Source organism: Fusarium oxysporum, chromosome I (assembly GCF_013085055.1).
Source record: "Fusarium oxysporum Fo47 chromosome I, complete sequence".
In the NCBI taxonomy this organism is placed as follows: Eukaryota; Fungi; Ascomycota; class Sordariomycetes; order Hypocreales; family Nectriaceae; genus Fusarium; species Fusarium oxysporum.
The window spans coordinates 4,278,942-4,302,591 of record NC_072840.1 but is presented as its reverse complement, the minus strand read 5'-3'; the positions used below and the strand labels follow the sequence as shown (position 1 = coordinate 4,302,591).

General features: G+C 49.4%; 7 protein-coding genes across 7 annotated transcripts; 4 read left to right on the top strand and 3 right to left on the bottom strand.

Moving 5' to 3' along the window:
- Window positions 1-249: 249 nt before the first annotated feature.
- On the top strand, window positions 250-1,618 carry FOBCDRAFT_284227 (uncharacterized protein; the record flags this gene model as incomplete). Its single annotated transcript, XM_031182747.2, has 5 exons — window positions 250-281; window positions 338-416; window positions 466-568; window positions 621-945; window positions 991-1,618. The coding sequence occupies 5 exons, from the start codon at window positions 250-252 to the stop codon at window positions 1,616-1,618; spliced, it is 1,167 nt and encodes a 388-aa protein (XP_031043515.2).
- FOBCDRAFT_6647 (exocyst subunit SEC10) lies at window positions 1,568-4,571 on the bottom strand. Its single transcript, XM_031182746.3, has 2 exons — window positions 4,178-4,571; window positions 1,568-4,112 (listed from the first exon to the last, which is right to left on the bottom strand). The coding sequence occupies exons 1-2, from the start codon at window positions 4,371-4,373 to the stop codon at window positions 1,765-1,767; spliced, it is 2,544 nt and encodes an 847-aa protein (XP_031043514.2). The 5' UTR covers window positions 4,374-4,571; the 3' UTR covers window positions 1,568-1,764.
- Window positions 4,572-4,825: 254 nt separating this feature from the next.
- Window positions 4,826-6,211, top strand: FOBCDRAFT_6646 (Decaprenyl diphosphate synthase-like protein). Its single transcript, XM_059612247.1, has 3 exons — window positions 4,826-5,092; window positions 5,145-5,553; window positions 5,604-6,211. Exons 1-3 carry the CDS (start codon window positions 4,994-4,996, stop codon window positions 6,077-6,079), a joined length of 984 nt encoding a protein of 327 aa, XP_059463892.1. The 5' UTR covers window positions 4,826-4,993; the 3' UTR covers window positions 6,080-6,211.
- FOBCDRAFT_195375 (uncharacterized protein) lies at window positions 6,149-7,238 on the bottom strand (the record flags this gene model as incomplete). The annotated part of the gene is made up of 2 exons (XM_054702889.1): window positions 6,149-7,072; window positions 7,137-7,238. The coding sequence occupies 2 exons, from the start codon at window positions 7,236-7,238 to the stop codon at window positions 6,149-6,151; spliced, it is 1,026 nt and encodes a 341-aa protein (XP_054558864.1).
- A 256-nt stretch (window positions 7,239-7,494) lies between these two features.
- Window positions 7,495-9,267, top strand: FOBCDRAFT_284217 (Met-10+ like-protein-domain-containing protein; the record flags this gene model as incomplete). Its single annotated transcript, XM_059611652.1, has 6 exons — window positions 7,495-7,591; window positions 7,670-7,931; window positions 7,997-8,092; window positions 8,143-8,220; window positions 8,274-8,692; window positions 8,749-9,267. The coding sequence occupies exons 1-6, from the start codon at window positions 7,586-7,588 to the stop codon at window positions 9,265-9,267; spliced, it is 1,380 nt and encodes a 459-aa protein (XP_059463891.1). The 5' UTR covers window positions 7,495-7,585.
- An 8,553-nt stretch (window positions 9,268-17,820) lies between these two features.
- FOBCDRAFT_195373 (uncharacterized protein) lies at window positions 17,821-19,127 on the bottom strand (the record flags this gene model as incomplete). Its single annotated transcript, XM_059608812.1, has 4 exons — window positions 17,821-18,070; window positions 18,142-18,353; window positions 18,690-18,751; window positions 19,040-19,127. 4 exons carry the CDS (start codon window positions 19,125-19,127, stop codon window positions 17,821-17,823), a joined length of 612 nt encoding a protein of 203 aa, XP_059466605.1.
- A 2,321-nt stretch (window positions 19,128-21,448) lies between these two features.
- FOBCDRAFT_6602 (uncharacterized protein) lies at window positions 21,449-23,635 on the top strand. The gene is made up of 2 exons (XM_031182732.3): window positions 21,449-22,405; window positions 22,462-23,635. The coding sequence occupies exons 1-2, from the start codon at window positions 21,678-21,680 to the stop codon at window positions 23,486-23,488; spliced, it is 1,755 nt and encodes a 584-aa protein (XP_031043500.2). The 5' UTR covers window positions 21,449-21,677; the 3' UTR covers window positions 23,489-23,635.
- Window positions 23,636-23,650: the final 15 nt, after the last annotated feature.

Genomic DNA, 23,650 nt, shown 5'->3' with positions numbered 1-23,650 from the left:
ATCGCGTGACCAATATACAAATAGTAATCACAACACTTACCATAGCTTGTCATCATTTTGTAATTGTGATATTTCTTTCTTGATGTGCTCTTGAGCATCTTGGTAGTAAAGGTCTGGTCACGTGCTGCGACTTGCACAAAAAACCTCTATTCTCAAGTAATTCAACTACCGTATACAACTCACTACAGACCGAGAAGCACATCACGACTAATTAGAGTTTACTCTTGGCTTATCGTATCCTTTCTCAAAATGTCGATCGGTGAAAAGGGTGAGTCTGACCAGTAAGTTCATACCATCGTTCCCATATGTCCAGGGTATGCCTGACATTGTGAAATAGCCCACTCAAAATCTTTGATGTGGCGAGGAGACAGGATCGTTTCTTATATGCTCTTGCGCCGATGGTTCGATATGGAAAGGTATATTTCGGTGAATGAAATACTAAAAAAAACTGCTCACATTTGTTAGTTGGCATTTCGACACACAGTTCACAAATATGGAGTTGACCTGTGTTGGTCTCCTATGATCCTTGCCAAGGAGTTTAATCGAAGCAGTTTTGCCCGAGACAGCGGTAGGTCACAGTATGCCTGTATAATAAACTCCAAGCTGATGTACTGGAATAGATTTGACTATATCTACTACACCAAAGCAACCACCAACTATCGTCCAGTTCGGCGCAAATGTCCCCCTCGAACTTGCTCGTGCATCAGCTCTCGTCGCCCCTTACACCCAAGGCGTCGATCTCAACTGCGGATGCCCACAGTCATGGGCTTGTGCCGAGACGCTAGGTGCTGCATTGATGAACCATCGTGAGCTGGTAAGGGATATGGTGGTTGAGACTCGACAGCGTTTGGCGAGTGATGGATGGGGTGTTGGCCTTGAAAAGGACATTGACAGTCCCAAAGGCCGAAGTGTGAGTGTGAAAATCAGGATTCACAACGATCTCAGGTACGGCCTCTCTTTCAGATAAGATAGGTTCACTGACATATTCAGGCGAACCATGGACTTCATAGACACCGTGATAGGTCACCCACAAAACCGCCAGATTGACTGGATCACCATTCACCCACGGACAAGATCAACCCCATCAACTACACCAATCAGGACCGAAGCCCTCGAGATCTTGACAGCCAAGTACTCGAAAACACTCCCAATACTTCTTTCAGGAGATGTCTTTGACCTCAACACTCTCCCCTTTCAACCCACCATCACCACCAATAACAACTCTCCCCTCCCCTCACTAGACAAACTTGTTCTCAACGATACCAACTCCGCTGTGAACATGCCACGTCCTAGTAACACTCACCTCTCTGGATTCATGTCCGCCCGGGGTCTCCTTGCTAATCCAGCCATCTTCGCTGGCTACTCGGCTTGCCCATGGGAAGCTGTTGAAACCTTCATGTGCAAGGTTGCAAAGGCCCCTGTGCCATTCAAGCTGGTACAACACCACATTATGGAAATGACAGCGCCGGGCATGGGGTCTGACAAGGCATCGCTTCTAGATAAGAAGGAGCGTGCAGAACTCATGAAGTTGACCAACACTTGTGAGATTATGGACTTCCTCGATGAGAAGATTGAGCAGAAGACGGGGAGAGCTGGTGGCATGAGACGAGACCTATGAACCACTTCTCCGTATTACATCAACAACGGCCCTTAGACTACGGAAAGAGAGCATGGTATCTCATTCAATGCATTCATGGCTACAAAAAACAACTCTCTGCAACCCATTCTACAGAGTTTCCCATGATCCGCCTCTTGCACCAACGCTCAAAGACCACTCAAAACGCTCTGAATACCCACCGTCCCCGAGTCATCACGCCTCTGCACAAACGCCCTAAAGTCTGCCCTGGACAACTTCCCCCTTATGCCCGATGCCGCCAGTGTTCGTGTCTTTTCACGGAGTGCTTCGGGGCCGACGATAAAGAGAGAACCAATCTCAGTGAGCATCTCGACAGCGGAGCCAACTTCCTTAGTCAATGGCCACTCGCGCATTGTGGAAACGTACTTTGCGATATCTTGCGTGACCATCAGACCCCCTGTGGCGTTGACCTGGAACTTCTTGAAGTGCTCAAAGAGCAGCTTCAGAATCACCAGAGCAAGTTCGGTAAAGAACTTCTCTGAGTTTTGGCCGTCGATAGCTTGACGAGCGAGACGCTGGACGCGGGCTAAGAAAGTACAGATGCTCAGACACGTCTGTGTCTGCAATGAGTCGAGCTCGACCTCTTTTGGTCGGAAGTCCTGCTTCCGCTGACCAGCTAAGGACTTGGTCACCCAATTGGACACAACGTCGATAGTGCCCTTCATGACATTGTTTGTCTTCTTCTCAATGTTACTAATGGCCACCCTCTTCTGCGCCTCCATGCTACGCCTGACTGTTGTGTTTGATTCCGCAAGCCGGATGAGCACGACTGTGATGAATCGATCCATGAGACTTGTGATTGTGACAGCCGGCTGTATCGTTGGCAAGTAAGATAGATCAGGCTCAGTCTTTGTGTTCTCCTGCACAGAGACTTGGTCAAGGGCAGCATCGAGAGTAGTCTCGATGTATACCTGGCCCAGGCTCGTCAAGAGCAGGTTCAGGAGAGTATTCACATCTTTGGGAGTATCGGTCTGGGTTCCGAGCTCAAGAGTACGCTGGACGCTCTCAGCCAACCACTTGAGCATGCGCTTGGCATTAGCAACGCTCAAAGCGCCGTCCTCCTCCGAGACCTCGATTTCGTTCTTGTTATCCTTGTCCTTATCTTGAACGCCAGCAACACGCAGCATCATTTTCTTCTGTGTGCTTGTGAGTTCTGACGAGTCCAGACGCTCGATATAAGCATCCTTTGCGGAGGCAATCAGTTGTGTGCCTTGCTGGGCCAGTGAAGCCATGAAACCAGTAGGCGCCTTTTTCCGCCTGGAATGGTATATACTGTACTTGAAGAGCAGGGAGCTGTACATTTCTTCCAGGCTCTTCCTTTCCCGCTCGATGTACGAGTTGCCTATCATATATGGCACAAAAAGCTCTTCCATCTGCTGGTCAAGTGTGTGTGCTATTTGGGCGGAGCAAGGCTCGGGGTGTTCTGTCAAGCCATGGGACTTGAGATCTTCGACCAATGATCCGAGATAAGTTCTTGAGGAGTGCAAGGCTCTCAGAAAAGCCAAAGAAGAGATTTTGAGAGTTTCATCCAATACCATTTCGAGCCTCTGTTGGATTGACTGCTGAAATATTCGTTGAATGAACTTGATAAGCACTGTTTCGTAGTACGGAAAGATGAGTTTGATCTGGTTGGACTCGTCTTGCATGACGATCTTGATCTCGTCCAAAAGATTCTGCAGGCTTGGTTCTACCGTTGGCGGCTCCGAGTCAGGATCTGCCAGTTGTTCCCAGGTGTCGCTATCCACTTGAACCTCATCGGCCAGGAGTTGATCGCGGTCCAAGAAGAAGGCATGCTGGTTTACAAAGGTCGCAATGACACTGGCACCTCCGTTGAAGTCGTAAAGAACCTTTGCACATTCCATCATGTCGCTATAGTTGCCCTTTTTGTTGCTGTTTTCGAACTGTTGAAGCAGATCCTGCTCGAGCGTCTCGCAGAACTTTTCCAAGACTTCCCTGGTGTTGTGTAATCTTATATTTCCAACCACGCCATTTGTTTGTCCCCCGTTTCGCTGGCCGTTCGTCTGCCCCCATGATGTTGGATCAAGTCGCTGGCTGATGCGCATGAGTTGTCGAACAATCATTGCGCATCGTACTTTGTGCTCAGAACCAGCCTGTCTTTGCACGTCTTGTAGGAGTGATAGCTTTCCCGTCTCGCTGACCTCTGTCCAGCACTGAATTAGAAATATGGCATCGTTTGCACGCCGTCGTTTCTTGTCTAGGTCCTCGAGCTTCTCGCCGATTTGGAGCGCAATGTTGCCGCCAGCGTGTGTTTTGATGCCGACTCCATTTTTAAAAGAATGTTCTTGATTGAGGGATAAATCTAACTGTTCGAACGCCCTCATAGACTCGTCGAGCTTCTGACCTAGGGTCTCGAGTGTTGAATCGTGGGCTACCTCTGCGCGGCGCACATGCGACATAAGCTCCGACTCCTTCTCCTGGAGTTCAGCTCCAAGCGAGCCGAGTTGATCAAGGGCATCTAACAGCTCGAGTCAGCACGATTGGCTCTGAATATATAAGCCGAAAAGTGTATGTCGGTCATACTTTCAAATGTTCGAATAAGGGGTTTTGGATCGAAAGGTGTTTGCGCACTGCCAGACCGGCGATTCGAGGGCACGGCGCTCTCTGCTAGGCTATCGATAAAGTCACGCACAATAAAGTCCTTGTTAGAGAAGTCGTCCAGAGTGAAGCTTGGCCCTCTCGGGAAGAGAGTCTTGGGGCCGGAAGCGGTGCGCTCCATGTTGTTGTTTCTGATGAGCGTAGAGGCGCTACATGTGGAGAGGGATCATCGACAGTCGATACTTGGAAGAGGAGGAACGTGGTAGTAGTGTGAGGTAAGGCTGCAGCGTAGACTGTTTGCTCGCGTCGTCGATCTCGTTTCGTTGTCGGTCGTCAAGGGTTCATGGTATTGCGTTGCAGGGCGATAGGTTAGGATACCCTGCCTCAGAGTAAAGCACCTCAAGCTTAGGTATGTATGCCCGCCTACTGTCGCAGCTCCAGAGGCTCAGCTTACAGCGCCCAGCCCCGCTATCAGCTGCCGATTTCCAGTGGAGGAGGAGCTGAGCCACAGGCACATACGTGACCTGCAAGGCCAAGAGCTACGGTGGAGAAAAGCGACGTAACCCGTATCGCACCGCCACGACTTTTCTTGCCATGGCCTTGTCTTGACTTAAATACACGTCTGCCCACATTCACCTGTCCAAGCTTATAAGCCTGCCCATCCTCGGTTGTTTGCGCGATCGCATCCCTGTTTGAGTGTTTACAAAGTCGGAATCCTGTCGCCAACATTTCAATCCCTCGGACAAACTTTCGCAGCTCCAATCGCCTGTTAGACAGCCTCGAGGCTGCACATCAATAGCCATGCCTATCATGACGACTCGCGACCGTCAGGCCTACAGGGCCGACGAAACCAAAAACCATACGCTGTTATCAGAGAAGGAGAGGCAAAGGATGCTCAATGTATGGTCGCAGAGTGCGCATGATTGTAGTGCGCCATGCTAACTCATCGCAGTCTTATCTCCCCAAGCCCAACGATCCTCCGCCTACTCTAGGCTCAAACTCTCGACCACAGCGACGGTCGCGGTTAGGACTTCGTCGCTTCATCCTGAACCAAATCCACGTCCTCATCTTTGCCATTATGCATGGGATCTTCTCTCTTTACATAAAGATACGCCAGACCTGGAACGTGGTGGGCTACCAGATCTCATCCGTCGTCAAATATCATCATGGTACACCGCAATACATCAAGAAGGACCTGGTTGGTTTGACGAAAAAGCCAAAGCATCTCAGTGTTATTCTGAAGCTCGAGGAGAATCACCGCACAAAGGCTGATGTCGAGCGGCTCCTTGACGAGGTAGCCGAGATTGCGACATGGTGCGCCTGCGCCGAGATTCCGATGCTTTCTGTGTATGAGAAGACAGGTTCGTAGTGGTACATGTGATACCTTTGTACATCCTCTAACATATAGCAGGGATCCTTAAGAAGCACATGCCCCGAGTCTACGATGCTGTCAACCAAAAATTCGCATTCTACTTTGGCCCCGAGCACCCTGGTCTTAGTGTTACATCACCCCATAAGGAGGACCTCCCAGCGCCCTTTGGTGAGAAGCCCAAGGAGCATCTGCGTCTGCACCTCATCTCCGAGCAAGACGGCCGTGACTCCATGGTCGATCTCACACGTACCTTGGCTGAAATGTCGCAGAGGGGCAAGCTTTCTCCTCACGATATCTCCATGGAACTGATTGATGCTGAGCTTTCTGAGGGCATCATGGATGAGCCTGATCTTTTGCTTACGTTTGGTCCCTACCTCGAATTGTCGGGTTATCCTCCCTGGCAGATCAGATTGACTGAGATTTTCTGTTTGCAAGATAATGAGAGAGTCGGATACCAGGTCTTCCTCAAAGCTCTGCAGCATTACGGCAGAGCCCAGATGCGCCATGGTAAATAAGTTCCCTGTTGTCTAAATTTCCCTTTGTTATTCATATTTCATATACCTTAGAAATAATCATATCTGGACTCATGGTTTCCAGAGCAGCATTTCTCGGACCTCCCTATTCCATCTGTACACTGGCCCTGTTCCTACATTGTAGTTGTAGTAATTATCTGTTCCTCCTTTGACCATCGCTCTCCGAAAAGTTATGTTGATCCTTCCGCCATCTTCTTGATTCTTCCCTGTTCGCTTTGGTATAGAGTGCAGCCAGTTAGACTGTGTTCTCCCTCTCATTAGCACCATGTCACCGCTTCCCAATGGTAGTTTGAGCGGTTTCGCGTTCACAGAAGGGGGACTAGGAGCATTCGGAGGTGGCGGTTTGTGCTTCATAAGAAAATCACGACGTGCCCCTAATGAGAAAGAAGCAATAGCTGGATCACGACCCAAGAATTGCTCATCATCACTGTGAAAGCTGATGCTGTCGGAGCCAGAGGCGTAATAGTTGACGAGGCAGAAGTTATATTTACAGCCTGTAGCCAGCTCTGTTCTGTGACGAAGTTCATCGAGGCATTTTGGTATAGGCCTAGGAGGATATCTGGCGTATCGTTTATCCAAGGCTCTCGAGCCTGTGTTGGCGTCTACTGGGAGACCTTTGTCGTCGAACTTGGAAGTTTCATCAAGACCAAATACAGTTGTCCATCTGATAGCCTGTATTAACATCTTTTCTTCCGGGAGCAATGCAACCCACCTTGGAGTTCTTATCTGGGTTTCTATGCCACCTCGCTTGATCTTATACTCGACTCTGTAGAACGGGAGTTCTGAACGAAGAAACTCAAAGAGTCTCCGAGATACAGAACCTGAGATGAAGGGCTCAAAGTACAGGAGGTCAAGGTCAGGTTGATCATTGATCTCTCTTCCGGGTTGATCTGGCAGAGTAGACAGCTCCTTGCTTAAAGATGCTGGTAGGTTCTTGATGGGATGAGGGTAGAACTGATGCTCAGAATATGTGGTCTATGGCCGTTAGAATTCATGTTGACGAGTTCTTGTGTGCATTTTATGTGGAATTATCTCTCACGTCTTCTGAAACCACGTCGCTAGAAGTGATTGCTCCAGTTTCTGTTTTGGGTTTCTTTACTGTCGGACTGAAGAAGGCATCAAGAGTACGCTTCCTAGACATGATGGCAGATGTTGCAATAGGATTGGTTTTCAGATTATTGCAGCCTCAGACTTGAAAGTTGATAAATTATCCGAATCCGAGTTGCTCTGCACAAATAACGATTGACAACCGTGAATATGTATCTTGAAGTCGTGACATCACTCCAAACTCCCAGCCTTGCGTATAAGTGAAAGTGTGGCGCATACATGTGGCTGTGCACAACCATTTAAATTCGAGCCCTAAAAAGCTCAACCAGACTCATTTCTAAGGTCTAACTAAGTGACCAGGGAAATAGTGGTGAAGACCCTTGTTTGACTCATGTCAGTCAGTGCATTTTCGCCAAAAATTCAACAATACCTGAGGTCATTATGGATGTTAGTTCTCAACCCCTGTCACTAGATACAAGATAGAAGAAAACTAATGAGTATCAAAATATTTAGAAAAATTCACAGTTGCGAGAAATGAACCTCTTCCGAGCACCAGCCGCTCGTGCGGCAAGGACACTCGATAGGTCCCTCTTTGCAAAAACTCTTAACGCTGCGGCGGCTTCTATCAAGGAGAATAAGCTGCTGTCCAAGTATCGAAAGGAGCTTGAGAAGACAAACGAGGTTTTATTTATGGAGAGATTCAACCCCATCTTGCCTGATCCAGACCCGTCACTTGCTTCTCAGGGCAAAAAATGTATCGTGTTGGCTCCTCAGATTAAGTCTACGTGTAAGTTGTAGAGTGTCCGACGAAATGGTTGTCAAGTACGCTAATCATAAAAACAATAGCCCCAGACACATGGAGTCCCATCCTCAAAGAAGCCTCGAAAGTCGGTGACATTACGGTGGTGCCGTATGATATTGAAATCGGATATGATTCTTGGTCTTATCGTACGTCTGCACACATGCCTTATTCACAAGCGGACACTGACAAGTATGAGTTGATGTTATGAAATCCATTCTTCCGGATGAACTTCACGAGGAAATCCCAAGCGGTTTCAACACCGTGGGACACGTCGGTATGCTCCTCACTCATCAAACGACCAGCGTCCTTGTTAACATATATGCGCAGCCCATCTCAACATCCGTGATCAGTACCTACCTTACAAGAACATTATCGCCCAAGTACTTCTAGACAAGAACCCTCACATCAAAACCGTTATCAACAAGATCGATAATGTCGGTTCAGAGAACGAGTTCAGGACCTTTGCCTACGAAGTCCTTGGTGGTCCTGATGATATGAACGTGGAGGTGAGCGAGGCTGGCTGCGTTTTCAAGTTCGATTACTCCAAGGTATACTGGAACAGCAAGCTCGACACAGAACACAAACGGATTGCAGGACTTTTCAAGCCTGGAGAGGTTGTTGCAGATGTCATGGCTGGTATTGGACCCTTTGCGGTGCCAGCTGGCAAGAAGGGCGTCTTTGTCTGGGCCAACGACAAGAACCCAGAGAGTTACCGCTACCTTGAGGAAGCGATCCGCAGAAACAAGGTGAGCTCATTCTGACTGCCGTCTCATAATGGTTCGATATTAACATTTAGATGCAGGTCTCGGAGTTTGTCAAGCCCTTCAACTACGATGGCCACGACTTCATCCGCACATCCGCAGACCTTGTCCTGGAGGCATCAAAGCGCGGTGACTGTGCCGTCATCAAGCCTCCAAGGCAACCAAGAAACTCTACGGCTCCGCCCCCGGAGCCTGTCCGAGTACCCGTGCCACCAACGATCTCACATTTTGTCATGAACCTCCCGGCATCCGCAATTGAGTTCACTCACAATTACCGCGGTCTGTACCACGGCCACGAGGAGCTGTTTGAGCCTCACACCGAGACCAAGCTGCCCATGGTGCACGTGCACTGCTTCTCGGTCAAGGCTGATGACGAGACACCCCTCATGGACATCTGCGAGCGTATACGTAAAGAGATTGGCGTCTTACTCAGACCGGGAGATCCCGAGAACCAAGGTGAGGTGCTCATCTACGATGTGCGAGATGTCGCTCCAGCAAAGAGAATGTTTTGCGCTTCATTCCGTCTACCGCGTGAGGTTGCCTTTGCCGAGAGGGCTTAGACGGGGTCGGTCGATGTCGATATTGATGGCGCCGGCAGATCTCGGGCCCCGGGTGGGACTTGTAGGCCGGGCGAACGGCCGGAGGGGTCTTCCCTGTGCGGTGTGTTGTGTGTCAGTCACTACTCTACTGTACTGTACTGTAACGTATCCGCGCCGCGATAGGATATCGATTGACCTACCAAATGCAGTACAAGGCCGGAAACTCAAAAGGAACGGACCAAGGCGCCTAGACTTGCGACGAATGCAACTCTACTGTACAGTCAAGAATAGAGTCGCATTCGTCGGGATATGACCGTCGATAATGAGGCGCTTACTTATCACTGATATCTTGTCGTCTCCAAGACCCCCAGCCAAGCCAATTAGTGGCTGGGTAAGTTTTACCGTGATCCGTTCAGGCACGATGACGCTCTCATGATAGATGATAAGTCAATGCGGTAGGGAGAGCCGCGATAACGGCCCTGCGGGGATCCTTTGAACCGTTACAAAGCAGAACATGACAGAGCCAGAACAGATTTGCGTGCAGCCGGTCAGCGCAGTTCGGGGATATCCTGGCAGATCGACGGTACATCCAACTTATGAAAACTCCTCCATTTGCTTGTTTCGTGAGCAAAACAAGCTCACAAGGCGCCATGCGTGGCTGACAAGGTCAAGACGTGGCACCCCCCTCACAATTGAACATGAGCATGAACCCCTGGCATCCCTGCTCACACTCGCACTCGTTGGTGGGAACGGGTTGTGTTGCCCATCTCATCAGCGACGGCATCTTATCTTGGACACCTGACTTCTTGTTGAACAACGCAGACACACCCCTCAAGCTGCTCTGGTCTGCATCCTCGCACTCTTTGGTTTCACGGCATCACCGTTGGACTGCAGTCTGCAGTGTAGTGCGTCGCGCATGCATTGGAGCTGACGCGCGCCCCTGTTGTGTAACTTGGAAGAACCGAGCCAAGGCTGCGGAGACCATCAGAGATCGCAGAGGCAAATCAATCGCTCTGAGACATTCAAATCGACAGCGAATGACAAGACAATTATTCAGGGTTCTTCTGCACGTTCTGAAAGACACACATGCTGTGGGCTCTGGGTGTGGCTGCATATTGTCAATGTCAATGTCAGTGTTAGTCATGTCATGATATCAAATTTCAATTTCGCAACCTTGTTGAGCATCTTTTCTCTTCATCAGGCCCCTTCTTCAAAGGAACCATTTTTGTTCTTCCTCTTTCAGTGATGTGCTTCCATAACATCTTCGAGCCCCTGGTCTTCCCGCCATCCCGACCCCAAATCCAGGGCTACCTCGAAATCTAGGCGACCTCGGTGTGGTATTCCGTAACCCTACGCGCAGGTAGGGGTGCTGCCATCCCACGCAAATTCCCCTGACCGATCTGCCATACGCACATCCTTCAGCCATAAATCATGTCTGCAAATGCAAGCCATGGTTGCGTTGCGTTATCAGCAAGATACCAAAACACAACACCATGAGGCACGGTGCCATACGATCTTCGCAGCATCAATTTGAAGAATTGAGATAGCACCAAGCTGGAAGCTCATCAACTCAAGTTGAAAAGGGACAGTCTTAAATACTTGCTGAATTGACAGGGTGCACTCGGCGGAGAATCTCAAAATCCACAAAGAAACCGAAATGCAAAGCAACCCGAGCGTGATGAGACATATTTGGCGAAATGTTACCAAATTTTGCAAATTTTAATGCCAACTGTGTAAACGGTGGCGAGAAATAGCCCATGTAAATGATTCCTTAAGCTTGTCGTCCAAGCCCTCGGGGCGGGTCCGGGATTTCTTCATCAAATGCAAGAGAAGCCATTCGGAAATCACAAACGTCATACTCACACCCAATTCAGTCCAACTCGTTGATCCTCTGAGGCGGCCCGTCGCATATCATCTATAGCTCAGGTAAATATATGGTTGATATTTTAACCTGGTGGTCTCTATCTTCCCCTCACAGATATCAGCGCAGGGCCATGCTGCAAGTCCGAAGAACGGGTTGCGGGAACTGCAACCCACGGAGGGAGGCTCTGGATGGAATTATCTGATATCCGGGTCCATATGCAACGCACATCACGCATCTAAATCAAGCAGCCATCTCCAATTAGGCTCTGCTGCAGCGCCTCGGGAATCAGGGTCTGCGAGAATGGGGTGTGGAGTATAGTATCGAGATGAGGAAGCGAGAAGTGGACAGTCAAGCCAGTTATGAATGAGGCTGAAGACGTGAGTACATAGAGAAGCGACTCCCTTCAAGATAGGGTTGCAATGGAGTTGCCGTGGGTGTTTCGATAACATGGATCCATGAATGAGGTGATAAGTCAAGAGGTGGCATGTCCTATCAAGATTCGCTGGCTTCGCGCCAAGCGTAAGAGAATCGAGCTCGTCACGATCATAGGGTTGAAAGTTCCCGATTCTCCAGGGGCTTTCTCGCCAGTGGGTATTGGTAATATCCCAATTCATGATCCTGCTGGCCCTCGTATCGTGGCATACCTCACTGAAGGATGCACATGAATGAACCTTCACATGCCAAAGTGTGGCTTCTATTGATAGATCCGAATCTTGTTGGTCAATCCAAACACTGGAGCCACATCACTAGGAAGAAACGAGTGTCGAATGCAGAAACTCCAACAGGCAGCCACTTTGGGGCCATTCAAGAACCACAAATTACCCATATATTTCTAGTTCTCTCTTGTCGTTCGGGAGAAGTTAGCAAGTTCCACTCACTCGGTCCGAGACGAGCTCCTTTCACAACCTCTCGGCCGACCCGACCTAGACTACGTACTAACAACGAGGGGCAATCGTGCGGTCTGATTGGCCCGATTACCTAGAAATCGCTACATATTGTTCGAGACTCGATTTCTGTACTGGGAGGAGCAGTTGTTGGACGACTTAGTAAACTGCTTGGCAAGCGACTGTAACCGTAAGAGTCCAGCAACATGAAAGATCCCCCCCCATCGCGGGGGAAGTGAAATCATTGGACGATGTATGCGCCTATGTTCTGATACTGTATCATAGGAAGTCTCATAAGCAACCATGACACCGAACTGGGCTAACGGCATATTAACATGGACGTTATGAGCATAATTTCCGTATCTGATCATGAATTTGCGGAGCCAACCAAAGATATACCTACTTTGTCTCGTCATGACACACGAGATGTGCTCTCTCTAAGGGTGAGAACAGGATGTCTTAACGGGATGCCTCAATGCAACTTGAGAGCTATCACTTTTCGAGGCCGTCACGCAATGAGGGTCATGGTATGAAGAACCGACAGACATCTTGCCTATATTGGTATCCCGAGAGCATCAGTGGACAGTGACATGCTTGTTGCTGCACTCGTAAGCCCTGGCGGTTCTGCCCACACGCCCATTACTGATATGCCTTCAATCACAAGAACATATCTCAACCCTGGAGACCGAGTATGAGACCGATACATGTGTCCATCGCCGACAAGGAACTCTAGTATCAAGCTACAGCACACCTTGAGAAATACCTCAATGTTGGATTGGCTGGTGGAGTGTCATTTCTCTATGTATTTGGAGTGTTCAGGTGGAAACCGCCAATGATGCTAGGCTAGCCAAAGCTTATGTCTTCTCCAGTGCGGAGACAACATGAAGATCAGCCCGAGGCCCACCGTGATATGAGAAAGGCTCTAGATCTTGCGTTAGTACGGCCATGTCCATAAGCTGTTTCGGAGTCGGGGCGAGAAGTGGTGATCGATCTCCATGTCGATCAGGGTCTTCACTGAATTGCACCATGATTCAGCGTTCTAGCCTCGAAGCGGTTATATCCAACCAGTGAATCTCTGTTGGTGAGCCGATGCGAAGAGACATAAAATTACTTGTGCGGAGGGTGTTGAACTCTCTTGGCTTTCATAGCTGGTGCGAGTAGGACCGAGGCAGACCCATCAATGGAGACCAGTAGGTTTCTTTAGACGTTTCCGTCGATAGATCGATGCAGGTCCAATAGGTATACCTGGAAAATAGAATCATAACATTTCAGCCATGGGAGGATTGTCCCCAGGGGTCATGCCGCACGGAAGTTCTTCAAGCGGAAATTCTCAAATAATAATGGCCAGATTATCGCAAATCTTTAAACAGAGCCGCAACTCGCTTGTGGACCACAGCTGATGTTGGATGAAGTCATGAGCTTTGCTATATTATCTCTCGCAGAACTACGGAGTACTGTGCCGGTTTTAGAAATTACTCAGTGATAAGCTAGAATACAATGCCGAAATTCCTCTGTCTTGCACAGCTTTTTGCAGTATTTTACAAAGATAATGAACAGCACCCGTCCCACAGCGGCATAGGTAAAGGAATGCGCTTGGCGATCCAGATATCAAGCAATTGTCAATGCTGATAAGAATCTGCACAACTATTGAACCATGAACGAAGCCAAGGCTGATGCTGGCGTACACGTAACCGCGTCGACGATCTCGATGTCCATGATTTCGGTGGCTGCTGTAACAATTCGACATTCAGAATTGCAATGTCGTCGTTGTCGGCCTTGCTGGCAACACCTTCACTTGAGGTTCACTGAGAGCGGAGACATTCTGGGCATCGTAGCGTGCGCTACTCTACTCCAGCCACATCCGTGCTGTCCCACAGATGCAAGCTGCGAGGCAGGTGATGCAAGCCATTGCAGCCAATGAGTTGAGGCGAGGAGAACATGAAGCCGAGTTGGAGGTGTATTGGCCCTCAAGGTCGCCTGCAGGGCGTTTCACAGCAGAGCCTTCACCGGCCCACTCCTAAGACGACTGCTGTCAGCAAAATCATGTCTATACTAAACTTGACCAAAACAGCGACATTGATGGGTCTGATGGCGGAGCATGGCTGATGGTTGATGGGTCATGGCGTAGAGGGTCTGAGGACAACCTGGTGTTTGCTTGATTCGAGTTTCGGTTTTCGGGTTTTAACGGATTGAATGCTTTGAGAATCCAGGGCTATATACTGCTAGATACGTGTGTGGCGAAGGGAAGCATATCGGAAACCGACCGAGATACGAATGAAACGATACGACTGGCATCAGAGAGCCGATCCCAGTTGAGAGGAGAATCATCATCAATCATTATTGTCGATAAGCGCATTTGTGTTACTCGGCGAGGGAGTTAAAGACATGGCGGGCAGACGAGATATGGGAAAGTACTGATAAGAGAGATAAGCCCTCATTCAAGCGGAGGAGTATTCTCTGATACGCTGAAGGATCGGATATCGAGAAGCGGTTCATGGTGAAGCTGGGGTTGCATGGCTAGTGGCTGTAGGGGTGTTGTGTGTTTGCGAGGGGCGAGATGGGTCTTCATTGACCTGGGGGAGATTCTGGGGTGAGGTGAGGGGGTGGATTTGGGGCTGTCCGTGTAAGTGTGGGCGGTGGCTTTCAGCCAAAGGCAGTGAAGGTCTGAGACTCAACAACGCCCGTTACTATCTGATCTTTATCTTGGGTACCTTGCGTAGGCAGGGTCATTGTGGTGGTCTTTCTATTCCGTAGTATCACTTTTTGAGGAGTCATCGATTGTCTGAGCAACCGAAAGCACTTCATCGTGCTGAGATCCAGCTACATCAGCCCTGGCCTTGGCCTTGGCGATTTGAATCGAATATGACAACCAAGTGACCAACTGAACAATAATGGACAAGGCCCAAGCTCGGGTTCTGTAGCCGTTGCTCAGAGCTCAATCAGCCAATCGACATGGCGAACTGGGCACTCAGTTACACACAGACATTCAGGTACGACATACAACGGCCAGGGGAGTAGACACATGGTTGTTGTGTGAAGGGGCCACTGATGTGTCAGTGGGTTGGTTGATCGGTTGGTTTTCGATTATTGTCTCACTCACACTCCCTTTTCTTTGTTTGTTTGGGGAAGCTAAAGCATACATGCCATGCCTGACGATTGATACCAAGAGTCTTGGGCTATGCGCCAGGGCATAACACGGGAAGAACATGTACCTATTAGATTGCTCATATCCGTACTGTATCACCAGTAAACCAGCAAAGTGCTTCCGCCATCAATCACGGGACTTTTGATCTCCAATATGACAGACCAAATCATAATTATTCTGTGCTTGCTTGCACGCACCACCTGCGTTAGAATGAATCAAGTTACCCTATGGCCACGAGGTACCGTTTGGCTAGACTCAAGCGTCGCATTCAACTCCCAACTGTGGCAGCCATTGCAGACCCATCCCCTGGAAATAATATGCCGTTTGAAATATTGTAAATTGGAGTTTCTGTACCAATTGTCAGCACTCGTGGGTTGTGTTGGTTGTGGCCGAGTTCCCGGAGTGAGACGTAACCCAAGGTAATCGGAATGTCATAATGACGCTGGACATGTGAAATCGAGACCAAACTTGCGCGTTCCGGGGAGTAACAACCCTGAAAATGAGCTGTTACACAGCTCGGCCAAGAAAGGGGTGAACGGAGATGCAGTAATTTCCATCATGCACAGGGTACTCCAGTAGAGAATATTCCTCCAGGTTTTTGATATGGAGGTTTGTCGATCCTAGAGGCAGCTAAACGTCGATCAAAGACCGCACGGACCGTACCGCTTATCACAACTCAAGCAAGCTGACGTCCTGGAATGCCGCAAGCTTGCTACGATGGCCACAACACCACAGTTTGGGTTGGGGGTGCATTCCTGTGTTGCAGCGAGGGGACTGTGCTGTTCTGAGCCGCCGAGAAATCAACGAAGCCACATACGGGCATTGTAGATGCATATCGACTGATATGGCTGAGACGTACGCTCTGTTGTCGGTATGAGATCCATGGATTCTGAGACAGAGCGTTGGACACGTTGGCTTGAAGCCGGCATGCAGATGAATCATATCCAGGTTTAGACGATCTACGCTTGGATGACAGCAGAAAGAGCACGGATCACGGCACGAGCTTTCAATTGGCCTCTGACCAGGCACAGGATGAAGTGAACCCTTTGCATTTCGGAATATTATCCTGCATCCAACCGACGTATCCATTAGCACACAGAATCTCTCGCACGTCCAACGCCAGAAACAATGACCAACACTATGGCGTCTTGACACCCAAAGAATTGAGTTCTCTGGCGTTAGCAGAGTTCTGGGCTGATTCTCTAAAGCCCGCCACCAATATCTCTCCGACGACACAGTTGATAGTGGAGGACACAGCCAGCTCCTCAGCTTCAGTTTTGAGGGAGCACTGGGTGCGATCGAGACCTTGAATTACGGGGCATTTGCATGAATTGATGTGAGGGGAATTACTTCATCGCCGATCGCAGCGCTTGGTAGTTGACGACTCCTCGACTTTTTTTCTCCAGAAGTTAGGGTTTGTGTCGTATTCAGCCGCGAGGACAATGGCTGTACGTAGGAGTCAACGTAAACGATCCTGGCAATCAAGCGTGGGTTTTGAGCCTCCTAGAGAATTCCCTCATCGACCCTATCTAAAATTAGGATATGATGAAGGGCACTGTGCAGCGCAGCAATCATCCATGTCCAGAGACGTTTAATTTTTAATGGACCCTGGAATTTGCCTATATGAAATTCGTGATCGAGGGTAGGGCACAACGCCACTGAGCACGCCAAAAGAAGAATATTTTTGAGCACAAAACAACTGATGATGACGTTATCTGGATCAAGCATTGTCAAGAACGAGCCCTGCATTTGAGTGAGACATGTCATAGCGTGAGGGCATAAAAAAAAAAAAAAACGTTTGGCAAAGCAACGCATGGTCGTGTGGTTGCTGTTGTAAGTGGAGTGGATCTCATCAGGAGGAGGCTCAAAAATTTCGACATTTTCTCTCAGTATGATTGATTATCACGCATGGGCCTGGTATTCGGGGTTTCTCTGGGGAATTGACGATGACATCCGATCCAATCAATTCCGCGGATGACACTAAAGTAAATAAAACTGGTTTTTCCTCTGGATGATCAGGGGCGTGAGCAGCTTCTGGAACTTATCCGGCCCTCGATAATCCCCGCTCTGTTCTCGGGCAGTTGCGAAAAGCCCAAGCGAAGGGCAAAATTGGAAATAGGAACATGAAAATTTAGGAGAAAAACCAAACAGAAGATGTTACCCTGCCCCTCGTTTCTCCTGGCCTGGACTGGCTGATAGACCCTTGCTAGCATTAGGTTGTCGTCCTGGGTCTTGGCTTCAGTCTTTGTCCCCTTGTTAGGGCCCAAAAGTCTAAGTTGTCTGTCCAATGCAAAGCTCTCGTCTCACTCGGGGGAACTATCCGTGGGCCCCCGGGGGACATGGTCGGCTGTCTAGGTTGGACCGTTCCGCCGGGCCCTCCAATGAACCACCCCCTGAGGTAACTTAACCCTGACTCTTCTTCTTTCACTGTCCTGTTGCTGAGGCTTTACACTTCCACGGACTCCGCTTTCACCCCGGCTGTCTCGAATCTGGTACCCGAGCCCATTCCAACGGGGGGCCAGAAGAGGCTGAAATTACGGGCATGGGAGAGATGAGGGAGGATGAAAAGTCTGAATGCGAAGTTGCTTTTTTAACCGCGAGTCGAGCCGAACTGATATGTGAAGCCATCGTGACTCGAGCATCTTCTGGATGTGGTGCTGGTGTTGATACTGGATATCTTGCTAGTCGAAGTCTACGGTCTCCATGATCTTCAAGGAACCCCGATAGCAGACCTTGTGTATTTCGGGATTCACTGATTGTTCCATCATCAGAAACCGACTGCTTTCATTCATTGACCATTCTAGACCTTTGGCACATGAGACTGAGACTCGTGTCTCCTGTTCCTGGTTCAGGAACGGGGGCAAGGACTTTCGATTAAGCCGAAAAAGAGCAAGGAAGACATCTACGCCCGGGCCAGCTGAAGGCGCGTAACTTATGAGTCGCATAGACGGACTCGAATGTCGTGCTTGTTATGTCGTTCCGCTGTTCAGGGTGAGGCTCACCAAGGACGGACTTGGGATCGATTCATCTCAGTCGGTTTGATCACGCGCACTGCCCTGGCTTCCTCACTTATACCGTTGTGCCCCTGTCCGTCAGGAGACAGACTGGTGATTCTGCATTGCTCGTGATGGTCGATGGCCAAGCTATCGCCGCTCGCTACCAGAGAGTGGGATCCAGTTCTCCCCTGCAACGGTCGCTTCTCCCGAGTGGATATCTACTTTCGAAGCAAATTGCTTCACAGAGTTGGGCTCTAACCCCGCAAACAACCTTGTTGATTCATCTTATTGTGTACGGATCAAGGTCAAGGTCAAGGCCTTCGCATTTCACAGGATGGTCATGGGGTCAAGCCTACGTCGTAATTACATTTTATCGTGGGCTTTGAAGCACGGTTAGAAAATTGAATTTTGGGCAGAGTTGAGGATGCTTACGGTGGAGTTTACGAGGGCAATGCGCCAATTTGGTTCGTAAAAAATCACATCACGTTGCATCAACCACCAAGGGCTCTTATCGGTTAATGATAGAAACAGAAACATGATACATATGTACATACATACTTCCACTGGCCCATTGTTTCGCCGACTAGGTTTGAGCCTCTTTGATCTGCACCAAGAGCTACAAACGGTAAGTCAGGGCGGGTGAAGATGAACTCAATTCAAGGGATGAGCTGTCTGGCGGTGTTCCGCATTGGGTCCTTTTGTGTTGGTTGTTAAATGATATCTCTGGATTGAAGTGTCGATGGCTGGCTTGCGGCATGGTTAGAGAAATGCCAACAGAGTGATGTCCGAAACTTGACGTCTTGGTTGACTCAGACTATACGTCTACTGTAGACCAGATGTTTTGTTACGCGTTCCGAACTCACGCTTTTTACCCGGTGTATCATTGAGAGAGCATGATGCTTACAGGAATCATCATATTGCTCTCGGAATTCATGACCCAACACACAGACACACACATACGCGCGCAGGCACGGCAGCTTTTTTACAGCCATGATGGATAACTCGTCAACTGTCAACACTCTCCTCTCGCTTGCGCCCCCCATGTTGGCTGGAAGCCCACGCTGGAACCTCCCACGCTTTTAAGAGACACCCCCCACGCCCCCCTTCTCTGAGGCTTCTCATCTTGTTCTACAGCGCAGGTAGCAACTCAGTATAGTGTATCTGTACAGAGTTGGCTGTTGTGATGCCACGGATGGAATTGCCAATCGACCTTTTGCAATGGCGTGAGTTTGCATGCGACCTTATAAGATTGTAGTTATTGGTGCACCGGAGCTGTATGGCTCTGATAACGAACGGACGAACTTATGCTCTGTAACACTGAAAGGATATTCCCTGACAACCCCACGTCTGGGGCGAGCTATGAACCTCGATCACATCGGGCTGAATTATCTTTCCGTGTCTCTGCTTTCTCGATCTCGACCATATCGCTCCTGAAGTCGATGTAACTAATACGTTTGTAGCTGTAGAGTCGGGATTTATATGAAAGTAACCTGAGACAGATGCATGATACGTATCCGTTCTGTTTCCCCTCAGGGTCCTCACACCAGTCTCCAAAACAAGAAGACAGACACCCTCGTTACCCCAGTGGCTCATCGCCGCAAGCCGAGCATCCAAGTCAGACATTTTAAGACATTCGCCAATGTTGATGTAGGTGCTCGAGAGCTGCGAAAGATAGATTCTAGATACTTGTCGAGTCTCCCTTGATTTGGTCTAGGAAATAGATTGAGAATGAGACTCTCGCCTAGACTTCTGTCGCCATCTCCAGCATATACTGGACGTGCATGCGTGTGGAGTACATATGCATGCATGCATATACGGTACGGCAGATAGATACGTTCACCTTACCTGTGTAGATGCAGTAATAACTGGCTAGCTGGCTAAACACCAAAGGGGATCAACGTACTGCTCGCCAAAGCCTTGATAATTGACCGACCAGCCCTGGGCACAATCTCACCTACCTTAGCTACTGCAACGCGATGCCGCTGGACTGGGGAAGATTGAGGAGTACCCGGAGATGGGATCGGATATCAGGAAGATCATTGGATCTAGGCAAAGGGTCCCGTCTTCACCCGCCAGTCGTAACGCAGATAGATGCCCCTCTAGTTACGGTAGCTCATGAGTTGAGTTGCTTGAGTTGCAGCAATACAGTTTCTGTTGGTCACCTTAGTATTGCGACACTGCACTCCCCTCACCGTTCCCCTCAACTACCGATAATCTGACCGTAGCCGCAGCAGCACTGTATCTGCATCCGTCTGTGTCTGTATCTGTATCGCAATCGTAATCGTTCTCTGAAGTTTGAAGGTCCTCTTGGTAGTGGAGGTAGGAGGTAGGCGACTGAGCGCCACCCAGAATCATCTATCTCATCGGTCCCTTGACTTGATAGAGTTTATGAATTTTCGCCAGTGTCCTGGACTACTATCCACCTAGGCAGGTATGTACTCTACCGTACTGCCATACTATAATTTTGGTAGCAATTGACTTGCGGCTTCGAGGATACCTTAACGAGGTGAAGGTCGTCTCTGGTGGCTTCTTATCTCCCCCGCTCTCCCTTACTTCTTCCCACAGTGATTGACCTGCCCGTTTCTTAAGAGTCAAACCCAAATCAGTGCCTATTCCATCATCTCTCCCTCGTTTTATCCCCGCTCTTTCTCAGGCTCGCCATGCCTTCTGACTAGGTACCTACCTAAAGCTGTTGTACTAGTATACCCTTCTCATCGCCTTCCATCGTTGCGACTTATTCATTTCTCCAACTTCATCCTCCTCCTTCTTTTCAATAACCACCCAGTTGAACCTCGTCGAACCTAGGAGGCAGATCAGCCACCACTACGCTAAACACCCACTGTAACCGCCTGCCCAATACCATCGCAGCGGGCGCAGGACTCCGCTATCCGGCCGGTGACCGAAGTGTCAGTGCATAACGAACAGTGACCAGCGACGGGCAACCAAGCGCCAGACCAGAGGCACACACTGGACTCGACCACACCTGGACGGTCCCCACGAAATTCGTCACCGCAACTGGGTCTGGGGGAGGTCTTGGGCGCTTCAACGCCACCACGCCTCGACCAGGCTTAGCTCATCCCTGGCCTGCCATCCATCCCTCGTACAGTACACACCCAGAAAACACACACCCACAACACCAGCGCCGGGTTACGCTACGTACTCCTCCGGTACGCTAGAAACTAGCCCCAAACAGAACCTGTCCACCTGCCCCCAAGGACCCCGGCTACGGCTATCGCCTGCTGTTTGCTCAAGCACTTGTCCGGCTCTTTAGGTTGACTCTACGCCTGCAACTACAAACTGCTATAAGCCTGCCCCCCACCCACATTGTGAAATCCATTCTATCCTCTATACTTCGTGCCCACGCTAGATCTTGACACTCTCGTCAATTCATCTCAAATCAATAGCATAACATAACATACGTTTTGTTTGCCTTTCGATTCGTCTGTACCCATGAGTCTCTAACCTCGAGCCCTCCCAATTTCACCTTTTCTGGGTGCTTCGGCATTGACAAAGATTCCTACGGTTTTCCTCAAACTCCCATCATGGCTGTCGTTCTTCCATCCGACGACAACGGTTACTTCGCCGGCTCCGGCCTACGACGCTCACATTCTCACTCCAACTTCATCTCATCGACTTCACCATTTCCCACTTCCTCTCACCTTAGCGATCATTACAAGCCTACATCCAAGTCTTACGCCGAATCTAACTCATCATCTGCTCCCTCGTCTCCCCGTACCGTCCACGCCGACTCTGTCGATCTTTCCTACGCATCTACTCCTGCCACTAATCTCTCTATTGCCTCTGACTACGACGACAACATTGGACTTGCTGAATCACCTGAAGACCACTTCATGTTTCCATCCTTTGCGCAGGAGAAGTTTTACGTTCACCCAGAGATCCGCCCTGAAATCCACCATGATGACAACCTAGAGCCACCACCCAGTCCCCGAACCGGCGACTCTTATACTGTTTCTCCCGCAGAACACGAGAACTCTGAAGAGGTATCTGATGATACATCAAGGCCCGAAACACCTGAACATGAAAAGTCTGAACATGCAGAGGACGACACTGCAGTGTCAAGTCGACCATCCCGCCAAGTGGATTACCTATCTCATGAGTGGAGAGAGGAGGATATCTGGTCGTCATGGCGATATGTCGTCACTCGACGGGGGGAGTTCCCCAACAGTGCTCGGTTGGAAAATGCTTCTTGGAGGACCTGGATGAAGGCCAAAAACAACCTGAAGACCATCTCTCCCGAATCTCTCAACTGGTTTGTTTCCCTCAGAATATCCCTTCTAGCTCTACTGAAATACTTACGTTCCCTAGGCTTAAGGATTGTGATGTCACCTGGCTCTATGGCCCATTGCAGTCAGGACCCAAGAACCTCCATCCTACGCACACTGAGCCTTCAAGCGTGTCGTTATCCAAAGCTGACTCACTGGTCAACCTCAACAAGAAGCCTATCCTCAAGAAGAGAAGCATGTCCGAAGTGATGCTTCAGCGATCACTGTCTACAGCTTCATTATTGAAGCAGGCCACTGCAGCTGTCAAGGCCCAAGAGACAAGAGGAATTCTTCGACCCCATCTTGGTCGCTCATCAACAGATTACTTCGCCTATCCCTTCGCATCACGTCGGTTGAGCGGAGACAGCAGCAGCGTCGCTCCTTCAGTCGAGTCATCTGGAATCATTTCTCCCAACTCGGAGCGAAAACACATTCATTTCAATGAGCAAGTCGAGCAATGTATAGCTGTCGAAGCCAAGGGCGAAGATGAGGATGAAATGATTGATGAGCACTTTGGCTCAGACAGCGACTCAGATGATGGTGTCATGATGAAACGAGTTAAGACCAAAAAGAGGCCCATTTCTCGACGCAAGACTATGAAGTCAAAGCCAGCTGCTGAAGGCAAGACAATCGCTATGCTGCCGTCCACCACCCTCAAATACCGGGAAGACACTCCTGAGCCACGAGAGACTGCAATGAAGCACTCCCGAAGCCCTCTCATGTCTCCTTCATCTTCACAGGAGACACTACGACCTACCAAACAATCAGGAAAGTTCTTTTTCGGTGAGGAAGACCACGATGATGGTCTTGACGACGCTTTGTTAAGTCCCCGCTCAGGGTGGGCATCACCTCCCAACGAAGGCGCCAATGGCGGTCTGAGCAGATCCATCTCGTCAGGCAGTCTTTGTGAGGAGCCTGCGGGTATGCGACGCACACCATCCGGTATGTTCATGCCTTTTGAGGAAGGCGAAATACAATCCGGAGACGGCATTTTCGGTCGAGTTATTGACACAGTCAATACAGCCCGTGATATCGCCCACGTTATTTGGAACGTTGGCTGGAGGAAGTAATGGGTACACAAGCGTTCGACTTTCTTTTAGCGACGCGATTGGAATTTGAACAAGCTCATAAGCTTGTGACTCACTTAGTGTGAGCTGAAACGACGCCATGACAACATAAAAAAAAGCGCATCTATATATGGGAATTTCGGAGATAATTGGCATTGATCCGCC